General features: G+C 40.8%; 1 protein-coding gene across 2 annotated transcripts in view; it reads right to left on the bottom strand.

Annotated features, from left to right (window-relative positions):
- Nucleotides 1–336: 336 nt before the first annotated feature.
- Nucleotides 337–20,979, bottom strand: part of SCIN (scinderin) — an 82,091-nt gene continuing 61,448 nt past the window's right edge. For both annotated transcript variants that reach the window (XM_022587220.3, XM_022587211.2), the window contains 6 exons: nucleotides 18,765–18,935; nucleotides 15,324–15,501; nucleotides 14,903–15,024; nucleotides 12,020–12,097; nucleotides 10,267–10,327; nucleotides 337–2,026 (listed from right to left, as the gene is read on the bottom strand). In XM_022587220.3, the coding sequence (XP_022442928.2) occupies nucleotides 1,899–2,026; nucleotides 10,267–10,327; nucleotides 12,020–12,097; nucleotides 14,903–15,024; nucleotides 15,324–15,501; nucleotides 18,765–18,935 (738 nt within the window). In that variant the 3' untranslated portion in view covers nucleotides 337–1,898. The remainder of the gene's footprint in view (nucleotides 2,027–10,266; nucleotides 10,328–12,019; nucleotides 12,098–14,902; nucleotides 15,025–15,323; nucleotides 15,502–18,764; nucleotides 18,936–20,979) is intronic.

The following is a 20,979-nucleotide window of genomic DNA, read 5'->3' as shown; positions in this document are numbered from 1 at the left end:
TGGAAGTACAGCTTCTCACTGCTTCCCTACCACCCACCTAAGCCCCAGGTCCCCACAAGACCATCCACCTTCAGGCCGTAATGGACGCGGGTCCACGTTCTCATGCCAGGACCCAGGCCAGGACCAAATCTGAAACACACAGCCCTTCATTTCCCCAGCGAGAGGGTGAGAATTCCTCAGATCCCATCTCTGTTTGATTCCCCTTCCCACTTAAGTATGGCTTCCCCTCCTCACCCTGCCACCCCGTAGCTTACCACCAAAGCCATTTTCTGCTTTCCTGAGCGCCGTCTTCGGCCCCAAAGCCTGTTTTCTGTTTAGTTAAGCGAGGAGGCATTAGACTGAGGCGGCTCCAGTGCCGTGGCAGCCGACGTAAGCACACCAAAACCTAAGCCTGTAAATGCCTCACGGTTACGAAATCCAAACCTACGGGCAACCAATCAGAGTCAACTAGGCTTCAAGCTGTAGCCAATCAGTAGTAATTTCCTTGCTTTGTTTCCACCTTTTCTCCATTATAGTCCCCTTGGAGTGCTCGCTTTGGCGCTGCCCAATCCAAATCGATTTTTGCTCACGAAAACTCTTAAAACTGTTAATATGCTTCTGTGTATTTTTTAACAGGACCCCGCTTTCATTTGCACTATGGTATTTAAAGTTGAAAATTATATAACCATGGAAAAGTTTAATTTTGACTAATGAGAATGAATTTTTAAAAATTAAATTCATATTTATGCATAAAAGTATTTGTAACCTTAAGGTTAACTGTGTAATTAACTGATACATCACACTTGAATAAAATGTCACAACAACCTTTTTAAAAAGATGTATTTTAATGAGGAAAGACAGGATTAGTGAAACCTTTTTGTACATATCTTTTGAGATATTAAACATTACTGTCAAATATATAGATATATATAAAAGTGGATACGAATACAAATTATTTTGTCATGAAAGAGCTGTGCTTTCAAAGGCTTTTTTTTTTTTTTTTTTTTTGCGGTACGCAGGCCTCTCACGTTGCGGCCTCTCCCGTTGCGGAGCACAGGATCCAGACGCGCAGGCTCAGTGGCTATGGCTCACGGGCCTAGCCGCCCGGCGGCATGTGGGATCTTCCCGGACCGGGGCAGAACCCGTGTCCCCTGCATTGGCAGGCAAACTCTCAACCACTGCGCCACCAGGGAAGCCCCTCAAAGGCTTTTTAAAAGGCCAAAAAGGTAAAGTTTCTCCTAGAAAATTACACTGGACTTCCCTGGCGGTCCAGTGGTTAAGACTCTGCCTTCCAATGCAGGAGGCATGGGTTCAATCCCTGGTTGGGGAACTAAGATCCCACATGCCGTGGGGTGTGGCCAAAAACTTTTTTAAAAAAAAGAAAATGACACTTAAGAGTTAATGGTATCAAAGTCACATTGGCTAAAGAAGGAAAACAGCAAACTTTTAAACCTATTTTAATGGAAACCTTACTGCAAGCATGTGATTCTTTTGAACATAACACACAGAAAGGAGAATAACCTCAAAGGCATTTATAACTTTCTTCTCTGATATATTAAAGTACAAGTTTGGCTAATCACTCCTGAATTGTAAAATTTCCTGACAAACTCCCCTAGACTGAGCAGAGCTTCTTTCCTTTAAAAGGTCATATAAAAGATATAAGCCAGGATCCAGCAGAGCTAATACTGGTCCATAACAAAAGTTTACTTTAAGTTATTTAAAAATACTAACATAAGAAAATTCCAGTTTAAAAGAAATTTCAAACCAGTACTAAGCATTAAAAAACAGCCACATGGCTGAGGTTAATTTTCTAAAGTCAAACAAACAAACAAGCTCCCCCTTTCTCCCCACCAAATAGCAACGGGACAGCTGCCCCATAATGCTTACTTGTTTGTTTGCTTTTTCCTACAAAACTCAGTTTACCACCTGCTGGAATCCCAGCCCAGGAACCAGCCTGTGAATGTAGATGGCTCATGGCCCTGTTTTATGATGACAATTGGCGTCCCATTGTCTCTTCCAGAAGGGTCTGTCTCAAGGTATATTTTGGCTAAAAAGAATTTAAAAGACAAATAAAGTGAGTTAGTTTCAATTAAAGTAAAATAACTATAGAATGAAAAGCTTGCCAATAAAAGTAATAAATCAAATTTTCATTGCCCTAAAGTAGCCAGTGCTACTCCATATGAACAATTCCTTATTGTCTTCTCTCATCTGCCATGGAATGTGCATGAGAGTCTCATTATTGCCTGAAAAAATTCCAAATTTTATTGAATTATTCTTACAGCATAATTATTCTTTACTTTGCAATAATACAAAACCAAACAAACAAAAAACTGTGCCAGAAAGAACAGCATTCCTCAAAAGGAATTTATAAAAATCTAAATTGTCGGAGCTTCAAGATGGTGGAAGAGTAAGATGCGGAGATCAACTTCCCCTCCACAAATACATCAGAAATACATCTACGTGCGGAACAACTCCTACAGAACACCTGCTGAACGCTGACAGAAGACCTCAGACCTCCCAAAAGGCAAGAAACCCACCACGAACCTGGGTAGGGCAAAAGAAAAAACAGAGACAGAAGAATAGGGACGGGACCTGCACCAGTGGGAGGGAGCTGTGAAAGAGGAAAAGTTTCCACTCACTAGGAAGCCCTTTCGCGGGCGGAAACTGCGGGTGGCGGAGGGGGAAAGCTTCGGAGCCGCGGAGGAGAGCACAGCAACAGGGGTGCGGAGGGCAAAACGGAGAGATTCCCGCACAGAGGATCGGTGCCGACCGGCACTCACCAGCCCGAGAGGCTTGTCTGCTCACCCGCCGGGGCGGGCGGGGGCTGGGAGTTGAGGCTCGGGCTTCGGAGGTCGGATCCCAGGGAGAGGACTGGGGCTGTCTGTGTGAACACAGCCTGAAGGGGGCTAGTGAGCCATAGCTAGCCGGGAAGGAGTCCGGGAAAAGGTCTGGAGCTGCCGAAGAGGCAAGAGACTTTTTCTTGCCTCTGCTTCCTGGTGCGCGAGGAGAGGGGACTAAGAGCACTGCTTAAAGGAGCTCCAGAGACGGGCGCTAGCTGCGGCTATCAGCGCGGACCCCAGAGACGGGCATGAGTCGCTAAGGCTGCTGCTGCCGCCACCAAGAAGCCTGTGTGCGAGCACAGGTCACTCTCCACACCTCCCCTCCCGGGAGCCTGTGCAGCCCGCCACACCAGGGTCCCGTGATCCGGGGACAACTTCCCGGGAGAACACACGGCGCGCCTCAGGCTGGTGCAACATCATGTTGGCCTCTACCGCCGCAGGCTTGCCCCACATTCTGTACCCCTACCGGCCCCCCCCCCTCCCCGCCCCAAGTGAGCAGAGCCCACGAAGCAGCTGCTCCTTTAACCCTGTCCTGTCTGAGCGAAGAACAGACGCCCTCAGGCGACCTACACGCAGAGGCGGGTCCAAATCCAAAGCTGAACCCCAGGAGCTGTGTGAACAAAGAAGAGAAAGGGAAATCTCCCCCAGCAGCCTCAGGAGCAGCGGATTAAATCTCCACAATCAACTTGATGGACCCTGCATCTATGGAATACCTGAAGAGACAACGAATCATCCCAAATTGAGGAGGTAGACTTTGGGAGCAAAGTTATATATATATATATTTTTTCCCTTTTTCTCATTTTGTGAGTGTGTATGTGTGTGCTTCTGTGTGTGATTTTGTCTGTATAGCTTTGCTTTTACCATTTGTCCTAGGGTTCTGTATGTCCGTTTTTAAAATTTTTTTTAACTTTTTAAAAATTTTTTCTTAATAATTATATTTTATTTTAATACCTATTTTATTTTATCTTCCTACTTTCTTTCTTTCTTTCTTTCTTCCTTTCTTCCTTTCTTTCTTTCTTTCTTTCTATCTATCCATTTTTTCTCCCTTTTATTCTGAGTCGTGTGGATGAAAGGCTCTTGGTGCTCCAGCCAGGCATCAGGGCTGTGCCTCTGAGGTGGGAGAACCAAGTGCAGGACACTGGTCCACAAGAGACCTCCCAGCTACACGTAATATCAAATTGCAAAAATCTCCCAGAGATCTCCATCTCAACACCAAGACCCAGCTTCACTCAACAACCAGCAAGTTACACTGCTGGACACCCTATGCCAAACAATTAGCAAGACAGGAACACAGCCCCATCCACTAGCAGAGAGGCTGCCTAAAATCATAATAAGGCCACAAACACCCCAAAACACACCACCAGATGTGGACCTGCCCACCAGAAAGACAAGATCCAGCCTCACACACCAGAACACAGTCACTAGTTCCCTCCACCAGGAAGCCTACACAACCCACTGAACCAACCTTAGCCACTGGGGACAGACACCAAAAACAACGGGAACTACGAACCTGCAGCCTGCGAAAAGCAGACCCCAAACACAGTAAGTTAAGCAAAATGAGAAGACAGAAAGACACACAGCAGATGAAGCAGCAAGGCAAAAACCCATCACCTAACAAATGAAGAGGAAATAGGCAGTCTACCTGAAAAAGAATTCAGAATAATGATAGTAAAGATGATCCAAAATCTTGCAAATAGAAGAGAGAAAATACAAGAAATGTTTAACAAGGACCTAGAAGAACTAAAGAGCAAACAAACAATGATGAACAACACAATAAATGAAATTAAAAATGCTCTAGAAGGGATCAATAGCAGAATAACAGAGGCAGAAGAACAGATAAGTGACCTGGAAGATAAAATAGTGGAAATAACTACTGCAGAACAGAAAAAAGACAAAAGAATGAAAAGAACTGAGGAAAGTCTCAGAGACCTCTGGGACAAAATTAAATGCACCAACATTCAAATGATAGGGGTCCCAGAAGAAGAAGAGAAAAAGAAAGGGACTGAGAAAATATTTGAAGAGATTATAGTTGAAAACTTACCTAATATGGGAAAGGAAACAGTTAATCAAGTCCAGGAAGCACAGAGAGTCCCATACAGGATAAATCCAAGGAGAAACACGCCAAGACACATATTAATCAAAGTATCAAAAATTAAATACAAAGAAAACATATTAAAAGCAGCAAGGGGGGCTTCCCTGGTGGCGCACTGGTTGAGAGTCTGCCTGCCGATGCAGGGGACACGGGTTCGTGCCCCGGTCCGGGAAGATCCCACATGTCGTGGGAGCGGCTGGGCCCGTGAGCCATGAGCCGCTGAGCCTGCGCGTCCGGAGCCTGTGCTCCGCAACGGGAGAGGCCACAACAGTGAGAGGCCCGCATACCGCAAAAAAAAAAAAAAAAAAAAAGCAGCAAGGGAAAAACAACAAACAACACACAAGGGAATCCCCATAAGGTTAACAGCTGATCTTTCAGCAGAAACTCTGCAAGCCAGAAGGGAGTGGCAGAACATATTTAAAGTGATGAAGGAGAAATACCTACAACCAAGATTACCCAGCAAGGATCTCATTCAGATTTGAGGGAGAAATTAAAACCTTTACAAACAAGCAAAAGCTAAGAGAATTCAGCACCACCAAACCAGCTTTACAACAAATGCTAAAGGAACTTCTCTAGGCAGGAAACACAAGAGAAGGAAAAGACCTACAATAACAAACCCTAAACAATTAAGAAAATGGTAATAGGAACATACATATCAATAATTACCTTAAATGTAAATGGATTAAATGCTCCAACCAAAAGACATAGACTGGCTGAATGGATACAAAAACAAGACCCGTATATACGCTGTCTACAAGAGATCCACTTCAGACTTAGGGACACATACAGACTGAAAGTGAGGGGATGGAAAAAGATTCCATGCAAATGGAAATCAAAAGAAAGCTGGAGTAGCAATTCTCATGTAAGACAAAATAGACTTTAAAATAAAGACTATTACAAGAGACAAAGAAGGACACTACATAATAATCAAGGGATTGATCCAAGAAGAATATATAACAATTGTACATATTTATGCACCCAACATAGGAGCACCTCAACACATAAGGCAAATACTAACAGCCAGGGCTTCCCTGGTGGTGCAGTGGTTGAGAGTCCACCTGCTCATGCAGGGGACACGGGTTCATGCCCCGGTCCGGGAAGATCCCATATGCCATGGAGTGGCTGGGCCCGTGAGCCATGGCCGCTGAGCCTGCGCATCTGGAGCCTGTGCTCCGCAATGGGAGAGGCCACAACCGTGAGAGGCCTGCGTACTGCAAAAAGAAAAAAAAAAAATACTAACAGCCATTATAGGGGAAATTGACAGTAACACAGTCATAGTAGGGGACTTTAACACCCCACTTTCACCAATGGACAGATCATCCAAAATGAAAATAAATAAGGAAACACAAGCTTTAAATGATACATTAAACAAGATGGGCTTAATTGATATTTATAGGACATTCCATCGAAAAACAACAGAATACACACTCTTCTCAAGTGCTCATGGAACATTCTCCGGGATAGATCATATCCTGGGTCACAAATCAAGCCTTGGTAAATTTAAGAAAATTGAAATGGTATCAAGTATCTTTTCCGACTACAACGCTATGAGACTAGATATGAATTACAGGAAACAATCTGTAAAAAGTACAAACACATGGAGGCTAAACAATACACTACTTAATAACCAAGAGATCACTGAAGATATCAAAGAGGGAATCAAAAAATACCTAGAAACAAAAGACACTGAAAACACGTTGACCCCAAACCTATGGAATGCAGCAAAAGCAGTTCTAAGACGGAAGTTTATAGCAATACAATCCTACCTTAAGAAACAAGAAACATCTCAAATAATCAACCTAACCTTACACCTAAAGCAATTAGAGAAAGAAGAACAAAATAACCCCAAAGTTAGCAGAAGGAAAGAAATCATAAAGATCAGATCAGAAATAAATCAAAAAGAAATGAAGGAAATGATAATTAACTTAATTGTGATTAAAAAGATCAATAAAACTAAAAGCTGGTTCTTTGAGAAGATAAACAAAATTGATAAACCATTAGCCAGACTCATCAAGAAAAAAGGGAGAAGACTTAAGTCATTAGAATTAGAAAGGAAAAAGGAGAAGTAACAACTGACACTGCAAAAATACAAAAGATCATGAGAGATTACTAAAGCAACTCTATGCCAATAAAATGGACCACCTGGAAGAGATGGACAAATTCTTAGACATGCACAACCTTCTAAGACTGAATCAGGAAGAAATAGAAAATATGAACTGACCAATCACAAGCACTGAATTTGAAACTGTGATTAAAAATCTTCCAACAAACAAAAGCCCAGGACCAGATGGCTTCACAGGTGAATTCTATCAAACATTTAGAAAAGAGCTAACACCCATCTTTCTCAAACTCTTCCAAAATATAGCAGAGGGAGGAACACTCCCAAACTCATTCTATGAGGCCACCATCTCACTGATAACAAAACCAGACAAAGATGTCACAAAGAAAGAAAACTACAGGCCAATATCACTGATGAACATAGATGCAAAAATCCTCAACAAAATACTAGCAAACAGAATCCAACAGCACATTAAAAGGATCATACACCATGATCAAGTGGGGTTTATCCCAGGAATGCAAGGATTCTTCAATATACCCAAATCAATCAATGTGATACACCATATTAAGAAACTGAAGAATAAAAACCATATGATCATGTCAATAGATGCAGAGAAAGCTTTCGACAAAATTCAACACCCATTTATGATAAAAACCCTGCAAAAGTAGGCATAGAGGGAACTTTCCTCAGCATAATAAAGCCAAATATGACAAACCCACACCCAACATCATCCTCAATGGTGAAAAACTGAAACCATTTCCACTAAGATCAGGAACAAGACAAGGTTGCCCACTCTCACCACCCTCATTCAACATAGTTTTGGAAGTTTTAGCCACAGCAATCCGAGAAAAATAGAAATAAAAGGAATCCAAATCGGACAAGAAGAAATAAAGCTGTCACTGTTTGCAGATGACATGATACTATACATAGAGAATCCTAAAGATGCTACCAGAAAACTACTAGAGCTAATCAATGAATTTGGTAAAGTAGCAGGATACAAAATTAATGCACAGAAATTTCTGGCATTCCTATACACTAATGATGAAAAATCTGAAAGTGAAATTAAGAAAACACTCCCATTTACCACTGCAACAAAAAGAATATAATACCTAGGAATAAACCTACCGAAGGAGACAAAAGACCTGTATGCAGAAAATTATAAGACACTGATGAAAGAAATTAAAGATGATAGAAATAGATGGTGAGATATACCATGTTCTTGGATTGGAAGAATCAACATTGTGAAAATGACTCTACTACCCAAAGCAATCTACAGGTTCAATGCAATCCCCATCAAACTACCACTGGCATTTTTCACAGAACTAGAACAAAAAGTTTCACAATTTGTATGGAAACACAAAAGACCCCGAATAGCCACAGCAATCTTGAGAAAGAAAAACGGAGCTGGAGGAATCAGGCTCCCTGACTTCAGACTATACTACAAAGCTACTGTAATCAAGACACTATGGTCCTGGCACAAAAACAGAAATATAGATCAATGGAACAGGATAGAAAGCCCAGAGATAAACCCATGCACATATGGTCACCTTATCTTTGATAAAGAGGGCAAGAATATATAGTGGAGAAAAGACAGCCTCTTCAATAAGTGGTGCTGGGAAAACTGGACAGGTGCATGTAAAAGAATGAAATTAGAACACTCTCTAACACTATACACAAAAATAAACTCACAATGGATTAAATACCTAAATGTAAGGCCAGACACTATAAAACTCTTAGAGGAAAACATAGGCAGAACACTCTTTGACATAAATCACAGCAAATTCCTTTTTGACCCACCTCCTAGAGAAATAGCCATAAAAATGAAAATAAACAAGTGGGACCTAATGAAACTTAAAAGCTTTTGCAAAGCAAAGGAAACCATAAACAAAATGAAAAGACAGACTTCAGATGGGAGAAAATATTTGCAAATGAAGCAACTGACAAAGGATTAATCTCCAAAATTTACAAGCATCTCATGCAGCTCAATATCAAAAAAACAACCCAATCCAAAAATGGGCAGAAGACCTAAATAGACATTTCTCCAAAGAAGATATACAGATTGCCCACAAACACATGAGAGAATGCTCAACATCATTAATCATTAGAGAAATGCAAATCAAAACTACAATGAGATATCATCTCACACTGGTCAGAATGGCCATCATCAAAACATCTACAAACAATAAATGCTGGAGAGGGTGTGGAGAAAAGGGAACCCTCTTGCACTGTTGGTGGGAATGTAAATTGATACAGCCACTATGGAGAATAGTATGGAGGTTCCTTAAAAAACTAAAACTAGAACTACCATATGACCCAGCAATCCCACTACTGGGCATATGCCCTGAGAAAACCATAATTCAAAAAGAGTCATGTACCAAAATGTTCATTGCAGCTCTATTTACAATAGCCAGGACATGGAAGCAACCTAAGTATCCATCAACAGATGAATGGATAAAGAAGATGTGGCACATATATACAATGGAATATTAGTCAGCCATAAAAAGAAACGAAATTGAGTTATTTGTAGTGAGGTGGATGGACCTAGAGTCTGTCATACAGAGTGAAGTAAGTCAGAAAGAGAAAAACAAATACCGTTTGCTAACATATATATATAGAATCTAAGAAAGAAAAAGGTCATGAAGAACCTAGGGGCAAGATGGGAATAAAGACACAGACCTACTACAGAATAGACTTGAGGATATGGGGAGAGGGAATGGTAAGCTGTGACAAAATGAGAGAGTGGCATGGACATATATACACTACCAAATGTAAAATAGATAGCTAGTGGGAAGCATAGCACAGGGTGATCAGCTCAGTGCTTTGTGACCACCTACAGGGGTGGGATAGGGATGGTGGGAGGGAGGGAGACGCAAGAGGGAAGAGATATGGTAACATATGTATATGTATAACTGATTCACTTTGTCATAAAGCAGAAACTAACACACCATTGTAAAGAAATTATATTCCAATAGTGATGTTAAAAAAAATCTAAGTTATCACAGTTATGGAGGTTTTACTATTTCCATAATAAAAAAGTGTTTAAGTGAATTAGAAATTTTCAGAATAAATTGATATAATTACATCCTAAATTAGATAACAAAATATGTTTTTCTTGTTCCTTTTCTGAAATTCTTCATTTAAAAAAAATTCCATTACTCTTTAGTTCTGAAGATGAAAACTAAGATTCTTCTTGGTTTTGATATGTGGTTTTGGAGGATGTGGTGAAAAGAGAAGTCAGGAACTTGGTAACACCTGTTCAGAATTACTGTCATAATTCCCCACGGGATCTAACTTACCCGACTTCAGAGATTCTGATTTCTCAACTTCATTGGCATCTTTTCCAATCCAAATAAAAATCTGAAAAATGAAGCAATAATAATACACATTGTTTTGGGAGTGTAGATGTTGTGCAAGCCTTATGCAAAGTGCTTCTCATACAATCCCACTTAATCTTCACAGCAACCCCAAAGTCAGGGGTGTGGTGATAGAGGTGCAGAGAGGTTCAATCACTTTCCTAATGTATACACTTACTAAGAGACCCTAAATTTATATCCAGCCAGTTTGACCCCAGATTTCACATTCTGGTATTTTAAGTTTATATAGTGTTTTCTAGTTATTAAGTGAGCTTTCCTTAAAACCACACATTGGCTGGTTTTTTGCACCCAACCCTGGGGTGTGTAAGGCAGTCAGTATCCCCATACTATTATCCTGGGGGAACCATATGTAGCTTGTTTGTGGGCACCCAGACTCCCTTTAGGATCCCCTAACTTAGTCCTAGCGTTCTTGTCCTATGGTATTGTATCCTGTCACACTTTGGTAAAAGTGCTATAATGTTTAATATTTAAATACTGATTCTTAAAAACAGATATATGTTCTGTATGTATCCTTCTTGTCAAATGTGTAGGTTTTCTGCTTCAATGATGAAAAATTCTCCTGAATTCCCTTATATTTAAATCACTTTAAAATCACTTGTTGGCAGAGAAATTTTGGTCAAATTAGTTTTGATTACATTCTAATGCATACTGAAAGTGCTAGAATATTTGCTTGCAGGCACAGAACAAACCATGACAGCATGGCCATGTAAATGAAAAGTATGATTGAAAAACAAATGAAATGTAGTACAGGAAATATTCTGAAGTATCCATGATTATGGAAGCAACAGAGCTCACTACAAATGGAAAAGATTAAATTCTTCTGAATAAGGAAACATTCTTATAATTCTTAAATACACAAAGGTGTTTTATTGACATAAGGTTTTAAATTTCATATCTAGAAATAAGTGATCCATTCACTTAGGGAGAATCTGTGACTAGATCCCAAACTCAAATATGGTAATTCTAGACCAAGAAGCTAAGTTGTAATATAACTGAATGACTTAGCAAGTAAGAACAAACCTAAAAGTAACAAGTCTCTGTGGTTGACTCTAAGACTAGGCCTAATTCAGATAAGTGTTTTATAATTGTTCTATACGATCTAGCTCCTAATATATTTATTTTTCCCTTTCACAGGAGAAAACAACTAACAGATGTGACATATAAAATCGCCATTAATTTTCTATCAAATAAAGATATATACATAACAGTAATATATTTTACTGTGTAGATTCAAAACTATTCTGTGTCTATTCCTTCCCCAGGGAAGGGGTTTCCTAGGACTTCTTGTCAAATTTCAAGAGAAATTCTGAATATTTTGGTCTTCCTGAGGCATCGTACCCCCCATGCACTGCAACCAACTAATGCATTTATTACTTAAATGAGTGGATGAATGAATGTATGAATAAATTAGGAATGAGTGAATTTTACAAATAAATGAAAAGTAGGGGTTTTTTTTGGCCAAAACTATACAGCCAAAGATGGTAGCCGTGGAATTATTTCCATATTCAGAAACCAACTTGCCACACTGGTTTTATTTTTTGCCAAACTGTGGAGAGTTTCTTTTAAATACAGCCTAAATCCATGGGTCCGTTTATTATCAGACTTGCTATTTCTCAAAGCAGGTTGTGTCAGGTCCCAACTCTAAGTACACTCTCTTCCTGTTCCACTCTCTTACCTGTTCCCAAGCATCTAGTAACATGACATCATCTTCTGCTAAATCATCCTGGGTGAGCTCTCCTGGAACCTCTTCAACCTGAAATGTATAAAAAAGCTTTATAACCAAGCAGTTAAGCAGTGATTTTTCTAATATACAGGATATAAACGCCTTGCATTATTTGGAGCATAGCAAAAAAGAAAGTTTGGTAGCCATTTTTTTCTTCCTTTTGGGCAGTTAAAGATTTAAATAATTGTTTATCTGTTTAATCAGGTATCACAAACTCAGGGTGTCTTATTTGGGGAGGACAGTGCTTAACATAAACATTGCATATGGCCTTAGAGAGACCATGTACAGTCAATCTGGCCACAATTGTCTCTAATTCCACTTCCTTATGACAAGTTGCTTCACAGATTTCTGTTGCCTTCCTAGCTCCTAAAGATATTTAAGTTTATGATCTGGGTATTCAATCGTCTTTCATTTTGTAGGTCAAGATTATTTTAATAAAATCAGTAAGTCTGGTCATTTTTATGAATCAATCATTTTCCATAAGATGATATTATAACAATATTCCATATGCAAAGCTTCATTATTTTTATTTTAAATGGGTTAAATTGTGTTCTCCGTAAACATTAAAGGGTAATGGGGAGGGTTAGTTTAATGCACCCATTGCCAGCAGGCATGCATTAATCTAAAGTTCAAATTTTTAAAAAGAATTCTGGATGAAACCCCCCCTGATCATTAGGAAGGTATGGTAGATTGGATTATGGTTTGCTCCTTCCCTCTACTGTGTGACTCTGCAGGTGAAGTTGACTGTGGCCTTGCCCTTGTCATACTAGCAAATGCGACTCAGGGGCCCTCCTGTGTTCCTGGGCTCTGTCCTGGGAAGAAGAGGCATGACCCCAACCTGAAGCCCCCTGAGCATGACAATACCTGTTTGTTGTAATCTGATTACATGTTGAGATTGTTACACAAAAAACAAACAAACACTAACCATTTACAGTGGGCAAATTTGTTTATATTTTCTTTTTACAGAATAATTACCAATTACATAATGCTTAAAAAAAGCGAAAACCTTAAATATCACTTACTCCATGCCTGGCACTGTTGTATATATGCAACAACTAATTTAATATTCACAACAACCCTATGAAGTAGGTACTAGGATTATCCCCATTTTTCAGATGAGAAAATTATAGCACAGAGAGGGTAAGTAACCAGCCTAGGGTCACACAGCCAGTAAATAATATCGCCAAGTAAGTGATATCAAACAGGCAGAATGGTTCTAAAAGCTGTGCTTTTAACCAATAGGCTCTGTCTTGTATGAATCTACATGTCTAAAGCCTGCTTTCTGATGATGAGATCAAACACTTGTTAGTAACACTCCTTTTCCTTAAAATGTGAAGGGATTAGCGTTCCAAATATCAAACAAGAAAATGAGTAGGTGTAAAGGAAAAGTATATTTCTCTTAAATATGTGAATGACAAAACCCAAAAACTAATAATTTTTTTAACGTAAGAACAAAGCCTAAGTGTTATTTTTTAAACATATATCTCCATTGGAAACAAACATGTTATTTACAGCATTATTAGTAGATAATACTAATAAGAAATTATAGGAGCATATGCTGAAAAAGCCATTGTTTGGATGCAATATAAAATCAGCAGTCAAAAGAGTAAAACAGGGCTTCCCTGGTGGCGCAGTGGTTGAGAGTCCGCCTGCCTTTGCAGGGGACACGGGTTCGTGCCCCGGTCCGGGAAGATCCCACATGCCGCGGACTGGCTGGGCCCATGAGCCATGGCCGCTGAGCCTGCGCCTCCGGAGCCTGTGCTCCACAATGGGAGAGACCACAACAGTGAGAGGCCCGCATACCGCAAAAAAAAAAAAAAAAGAGTAAAACAACAGATTTTTCTGACAGCAAATTTATAAAATATATGGATTTCCTGCAAAGTAGGTGAACAACTGTGGTGCCCAACCACCTAATATTTATCACAATCCACCATTTAAATCTTTAATTTTTAGGTCAAATCACATGTAAGCTTCAAGTGTGGTTCACACATGAGCAGTTTCTTCTTCAAAGCATTTTATTTCAAGCATGCAATGTAACCTGGGAAAATACTTACTAAATTGTCATGTGTGCATTGAAAAGTAAAGCTTGTATTTACTAAGACTTGGTGACCAAATCTTTAGTTCAGGTTTTATAGGCAAGGAATTTGTTCTTTAAATGAAAGATTTACACAAAAACTTAATATGTCAAACAGAGAAAGCAGAATTTTTGATTAAACTGAGATGAGGGGCCACAGCCCAGGATATTTTAGAGACCCATAGACAATCACTCTTGTACACAAATACTTTGAATTGCCTAGAATTCAAAGCTTGTGAATGGGACTATGACATAAAATATTCCTGCTGATTTCAGTTAATTTGCAGGTGTGTATATAGCTTTCTGTGATTCTTGCCCAAGGATCATAATATTTCCATAATATTTTTTATTTCATCAACATGGTGAAACTTCTTATTCCCGTGGGAAACTGCAGTGTAAAATTTACGTAGTTTGATCAGAGAAACCACTATTGTTGCGTACAGAAAGCATCAAATCATTAAATAAGCAAATCCAACCACACCCATATTCATACCGAAATGACCACATGCTGACACTGGTGCAAAGTAGCTGATACATTTAAGAGCAGCTTGATTAATACAGTACATTACAGTATTCCGATGCTTTCACGTCCATTACGTCACTGACTCTTAAACCAACCCTGCGTCGAGCAAAGATTGTCACTTGTGGTTTGCAGGTAAACTAAAACTGAGAATCAGGGCAGGAACGCGTTAGAGCAACACAAGAAGGCTTCTCTCTCCCACTGCTGCTGATTCTACCCCAGGGTTTCACGGGACACTTACAATGAATCTTCCAGTTTTGTTGGAGCAGGCGTAAAGCCGAGGTGGATGGTCTTCAGCCTGGGTTTCTAGCAGGGGAGAGGTCTGGTAGTCTTTTTTCCCTCCAAGGGAATTCCAAAACTCCTCTGTGGAAAACACAAGTTAGCCAGTGCATTTTCAGAAGCACATGGTCGGTACTGCTTTACCTTAACAAATAATTGTATCTCACCTCAACTTCACTGTTAAGAAGTTACTTAAATAGAGCAGGAGAAGTTACTTAAATATAGTTGGTACCATCACCCATTTTTGCAACTAGTGAATGGGCTCTTAATGTCCTACAACCATTACAAAGTTCCTATTTATGACAAAAATAAATAAATTACATGATTAGCAAGTATGCCAAATATAAGTTCTGGCTAGTGTCCTTGGCCTCACCTATACACACCTGGTTCCTTGCCTTCCTGAATCCTCGTGGTTTTACATTTGAGGACACTTGCCACATACTCTGCTCCCTTCTCCTCCTCCTGGCTGGCCCCTTTTCCTCTCCAGATGTAGCCATTATTTTGTCGTAGTTTCAGAACAAAAACATCATTGGAATTCAATGACTTTGCATCAACATCTACCTAGAGTATGAAGAAAAATAACACAATGATGTAAATTCATTGCTGCTCCCTCAATAAACATGTCCAAGAAGCTGCGACAGTGCCAAACCACCTACAGACTTCTGTCCTGACCCAGGATATTAATTCAGGGGGCACCAGGATACATCTGGGGGTTAGAAACATTAGGAGCACATTGCGCTGTGTCACTTTAACGCTCACCCACCCGAAGACAGTAGCACAAGGCTCTGAGAATAAAATAAGGCAAACTTAAGTGATACATAACAAGGATAATATTCAAAGAGACCGCAAGAAGGAGGATGGGCTATAATTGATGTTTGGAAAGAGGTTGAAAAGAAATATACGTTTATATTCACAAATGATAAACGTAAAGCACAGTGTTCAGTTTTTCTCTCCCTCCACTAAAGACGTTTGTCAAATAATCCAAGGGACACAGAAAAATCATAAAACAGGGACTGGGATCTAATACAGACAAAGAGATAATAACATAGATTCACTGAAAGGTTCTCCAGGCTCAGATAAATTATAGCTCAAATTATAAGAGACTGTTTATAGGGGGTTAAAAATACAGCACTGACATATCCTCTTCCTTTCAACTGAGAAGCTGTGGACACCGTCTGGGATGAGCCAGATGAGCACAGCTCCAGTCAGTGTGGCTGCAGAGTGACTGAGATGCACCTGGCTGAGACCAGACTCCAGCCTGAGGGTGAGGCTGACAGTGGAGCATCGGGGCAGAGACAAGGCATGTGCGGAGTCTCAGGCTTGGGAGTGAGTCTGAGGTCCTACGATGGGCTTGTGCCTTTGACTGCATCTATGACCTTGTCATTTTGTGTCTCTGCACTGGCCTCTTTGAGACCCTCTGTCTGACTACAGGATTGTATGATTGTGACAGTATGCATATGACTTTCTGTGGGACTCCATGTGAGGTGTGCTAACAGGGAGATGAAGAAGAATCAGGAAACAAGACTGTGATAGAGCAGCCATGAGAGAGGAAGAAATCAAGAGTGTGGTGTCCTGAGGGCAAGTGAAGAGAGTGCCTCAAGAAGGAGCTGGCGATCGGCTGTCCAAATGATGCCGTTTGACCAACTGTGGCGAGCTGCCAGAGGAAGGCATCAACCATGTGGAGAGCTGGGTTTCACCAGGTTCGTCAGGACCCTGTCCCCAGAGAGAGCACTAGAGGAGCAACGAACAGCTGCTGGAAATTTTAAAGATGTGTCCCAGGTGTTGGGAACACTCAGAGAAGTGCTTATCATCCTCTTTCAGTAAGAAGGAGGCTCCATGGACCAAGCTCAAAGGAATCTATCAGATGTGATGATGGAGATTTACAGGAACTATGACTTCCAATTTCTAATCCAAATGTCTCCTTACTGGTTCAGAGGAAAGAGCTTGGATGATGGAGAGACAGGTGACAAGAGGTCCATACCCAGACTGGTGTGGGATCCTGGCGGTAGTTCCAAAATAGAACATAAGAAAGCTTTAGCCTCCCAGGAGATGAAAACAGAAAGCCTTATAAACAATGTTTCGACTAGCGCATTTCAGAGAGGCTAGGAATGCAAAGGCTGGTTTGGGAGGCTGCAAGAAAACAAAGAATCTGCATCGCAAGAAGCTCACGATGCCCCCTAAAGAAGTACCCCCTGGGAAGAGACCAGGACCATAACGATTCTCCTTGACTCTTGCATCTGAAATCAACTGAGAGGGCCTGTAGATGAAGGCTTCACCGTCCATTTGATAGATTAAAAAAAGTAGTCATAATTGAACACATGAGAATCCATGCACAGAATGTTCTGGATGAGATCAATACCTAATGGCGTTTAAATTATATGACTGAATGAGATCACTCTGAAGAGGGCCAGGACTGAGCCTCGGAGGGTTCAAGAGCTTGGAGGACGAGCAGAGGAGGAGAATCCAGCAAAGCTGGTTGGGAGTGAGAATACTCTTCAGAAGAGTGGCCCTCAAGTGTGGAAGAAATCCTGCTAAGTGAGGGGTTCCAGAAGCCTCGTAAAAAGATAGCGTTCTGAGAAGACAGAAAAGGGTGGCGCTAGCAAATGCTAGCAGGAGGCTGAGAAAAGCGGGGTCAGACATGAGGCTTTTGACGGCGAAAGGCAGGGCTTCGGCAAACTAGATAAAGCCCATCCGGCTGGAGGGGCAGGAGGGGATGACGGAGTGGAGTCCAGTACAGGACCACAAGTGTGAGATGAAGTGGAGTCAAGACACAACTGTTGGATGAGAGGAGCCAAAGTGATGGAGACGGTGAGACAATGACTGAAGCCACCAAACAATAAGAGGGGAAGGACCAGACCGGGAGCTCAGCAGATGACAGCACAGGGGGATGGGGAAAGGAGACGGATAAGAAGAAGTCAAAAGGGCAAGGGTCGAGCAAGGAGGGGACCCCACCACCGGTCCCTTGTCAGCGGGCACTGGGGGAAAGTACAACTTCCACTTGAGAAGGCTGTATGGGAATCTGCGTCCTCAGAACACAGCCATGGAGTAAGAAGGCGGGCTGGCTTAGAGAACAGGTTGAGGGGGGAGGGATGCTGTGACCCACCTGGTTTTAAGGGCTCAGCTGAACAACTTGGCAAATGGTCCAGGTTTGGGGACATACAGAGAGTGCAGGGCAGTTAGGGGTGACTTGGGACACTTGGGTTTCAACGGTGGCTAAGGTGACCGGGTTATGAAGTGTGATGAATCCTCCCTGAAGTCAAAGCACTCAGCCATTTAAAAACTTGGGCCTGCTGGCCTTGCCCATACCTGGTGGTCTTGTGGTCTGACACTGTGATCTGTGGTTTGACTTCTTTCACAGCTGCTGTCAGAGACAGCTTGTGTGGCCTTAACAGCTGAGTTATGGCTCCGGCCCAGTGTGGTGAAGCTTGCTTTCCATGGTCCTCACACTTGGACAAATAAGGGCCCTCCCTCTTGAATTTTCCTAGTGTGGTCACCTGACCATCACCCTCAATCCATCTTCCCCCAGGCCTTTCAAGACAGAGCTTAAGCTGCCTCACGCCTTTGACCGCTTGATTTGTTACATTAGTCTTAAAATTCATTTGTTTTGTTATAAGCTGGTTGAAAAATATGAGAGGCCTGGTATCTGAAGTTAGCTTTTTACTTGATTCTCCTGCTTTTAATATTTTTTATGGTGAACGCTGGATTAATTATAGAAATGAAGGGGGTTTACTTGCCAATTTTTTTAAAGACTAGTATTTGTTGATGGCTCAGGTCCACTGGGAAGCCCATGAGCAGGGCAGGTTTTACTGAATGCATGATGTTACCTCCACAATTCTGGTGATCGATGCCAGGTTTCTTCGGACTTGAAAGAGGCGTGTAGGGGGGGCCGGCACCTGACCTCCTTTCTTTGATGTTCCGTTCTTGTAAATAATGAGCGGTTTGTCTTTGAACAAACTCAGCAGGTGAGCAGGTTCTTTGCCTTGGGAGACTCGGATCTGGGGGCGGCGGGGATAAAAGAAATTAATAAAGAGTGCAGTGAAAGAAGGCCGTATTTCCAAAGGCATCCTTATTTTTCTCTTTGAAAACAAAATTAAAAATATATAAAAAGTCAAAAAAAATATAAAAAGTCAAGAGCAGGAGGAACGATGAATCAACAGAAAATATAGGTTAATGATAATCAAACAGAGCTTCCTCACTGACTTAGGAACCATTCGTTACTCCAGACACAGCACCTTCTCGGGGGACGCAGCACCACACTGCACCACTTTCTGCTTCCAGAAAGCACAAAGTTTCAAGTCTGTTCATTTACATCTCCAAAAGGGGGAAAACAACGAAATGCTGATGTATGCCGTCTTTTATGAAAATTACTCTTTTTTTACAAGGGCACCAAGCTTTCCAGATGTTTAGGGGTATACCTGTCTCTCACGTGTTTTGGATCTCGTTCAGTAGGTTAGGAGATATGCATTCATTCAAATTCTTCCAAAAATAAGACAACACGAAAGTATACTCATTCTTTTTACATCCCTACCACTGTAAGATGAAAAAAATCATCGTAATCTGGGGATGAATAAAGATTTCAATCCAAACATCAAAAACTGACAAAAATAAACAGAATAGACTTTCTACTTTTTAGCTGACCTATGGAAACGGTACTAGTAGATTTGCTTAATATAAGCTGTTTTTAAAATACAATATCAGGACTTTTCAGGATAAGGAAATGGAAGAAAATAAATGGCAAGTTATTTAATTTCACCTATTAGTTTAACAACAGATACTGGATCAGATCCGAATTTCCTATCCCTTGCATAACCTATTGATGCACGTATTTACATAAAGAGTTCAAATTTTGTGTCACTCTCCTGTTTTTTTAAATTATTTGCCCTATGCTAAAGTTGAAATATCTCTCCTACCCTGGTCTGTCTTTTTCTAGAAGCCAAGTGAATAGGAATGCTGATACACATACCATCATAGGGAAGCCTAGGGAGCACTGAAAGTAACTAACTCCACAAATATCTTTCAACCAGCAGGCATTCAAATAGGCGAGTAACGAGTTAAAACGTCTTTTGAGTCACACCCCAAAGCATGGGGTGAGGTTAGCTAAGAGCTCCTCAAACTGCCGTTGGCTTAGCATTTCCCATAACATTGAGAAAACATCAAGTGCCAACATGAAAGAAAGAGGGCTACTGCTTAAGGCCCATTCTCCACTGTGAAATGAAAATAAGATATAGAAAGGTAAATTGAAAATTTTTCAGTACTGTTAATACAGTCTACGAAGGAATGTTTAAAACAGCAATTCAGGACTTTATTTATGCATTGTTGTAAACCACCGCCATCTTGTGGTGAAACTAAGCATTACCATTTCATTGCCATTTTAGGATTCAATAGGCTGACACTGGAAATTCATTCATTGGGTATATCAAATATTTAACTGTGAAATATAGAATTTATAAGGCACAGGGCCTTATCCTCAAAGTTTTTGCATGATTTGGTAATCACTACTTGAAAGATCAACTAAATGACATAGATGATGTCAGTTCTTAGAAATATTTCATTCAAGAAATGAATATAAACTCTATGCCAATAAAATGGACAACCTGGAAGAAATGGACAAATTCTTAGAAAGGTATAACCCCCCAAGACTGAACCAGGAAGAAACAGAAAATATGAACGGACCAATCACAAGTAATGAAATTGAAACTGCGATCAAAAATCTTCCAACAAACAAAAGTCCAGGACCAGATGGCTTCACAGGTGAATTCTATCGAACATTTAGAGAAGAGCTAACACCTATCCTTCTCAAACTCTTCCAAAATACAGCAGAGGGAGGAACACTCCCAAACTCATTCTGCGAGGCTGCCATCACCCTGATACCAAAACCAGACAAAGATGTCACAAAGAAAGAAAACTACAGGCCAGTATCACTGATGAACATAGATGCAAAAATCCTCAACAAAATACTAGCAAACAGAATCTAACAACACATTAAAAGGATCGTACACCATGATCAAGTGGGATTTATCCCAGGAATGCAAGGATTCT

Source organism: Delphinapterus leucas, chromosome 9 (assembly GCF_059928025.1).
Source record: "Delphinapterus leucas isolate spDelLeu-1000000601 "Yukka" chromosome 9, BTC_Dleu_Yukka2, whole genome shotgun sequence".
NCBI lineage: Eukaryota > Metazoa > Chordata > Mammalia > Artiodactyla > Monodontidae > Delphinapterus > Delphinapterus leucas.
The sequence above is the reverse complement of the archived record's forward strand: the minus strand, read 5'-3'. Positions and strand labels throughout refer to the sequence as shown.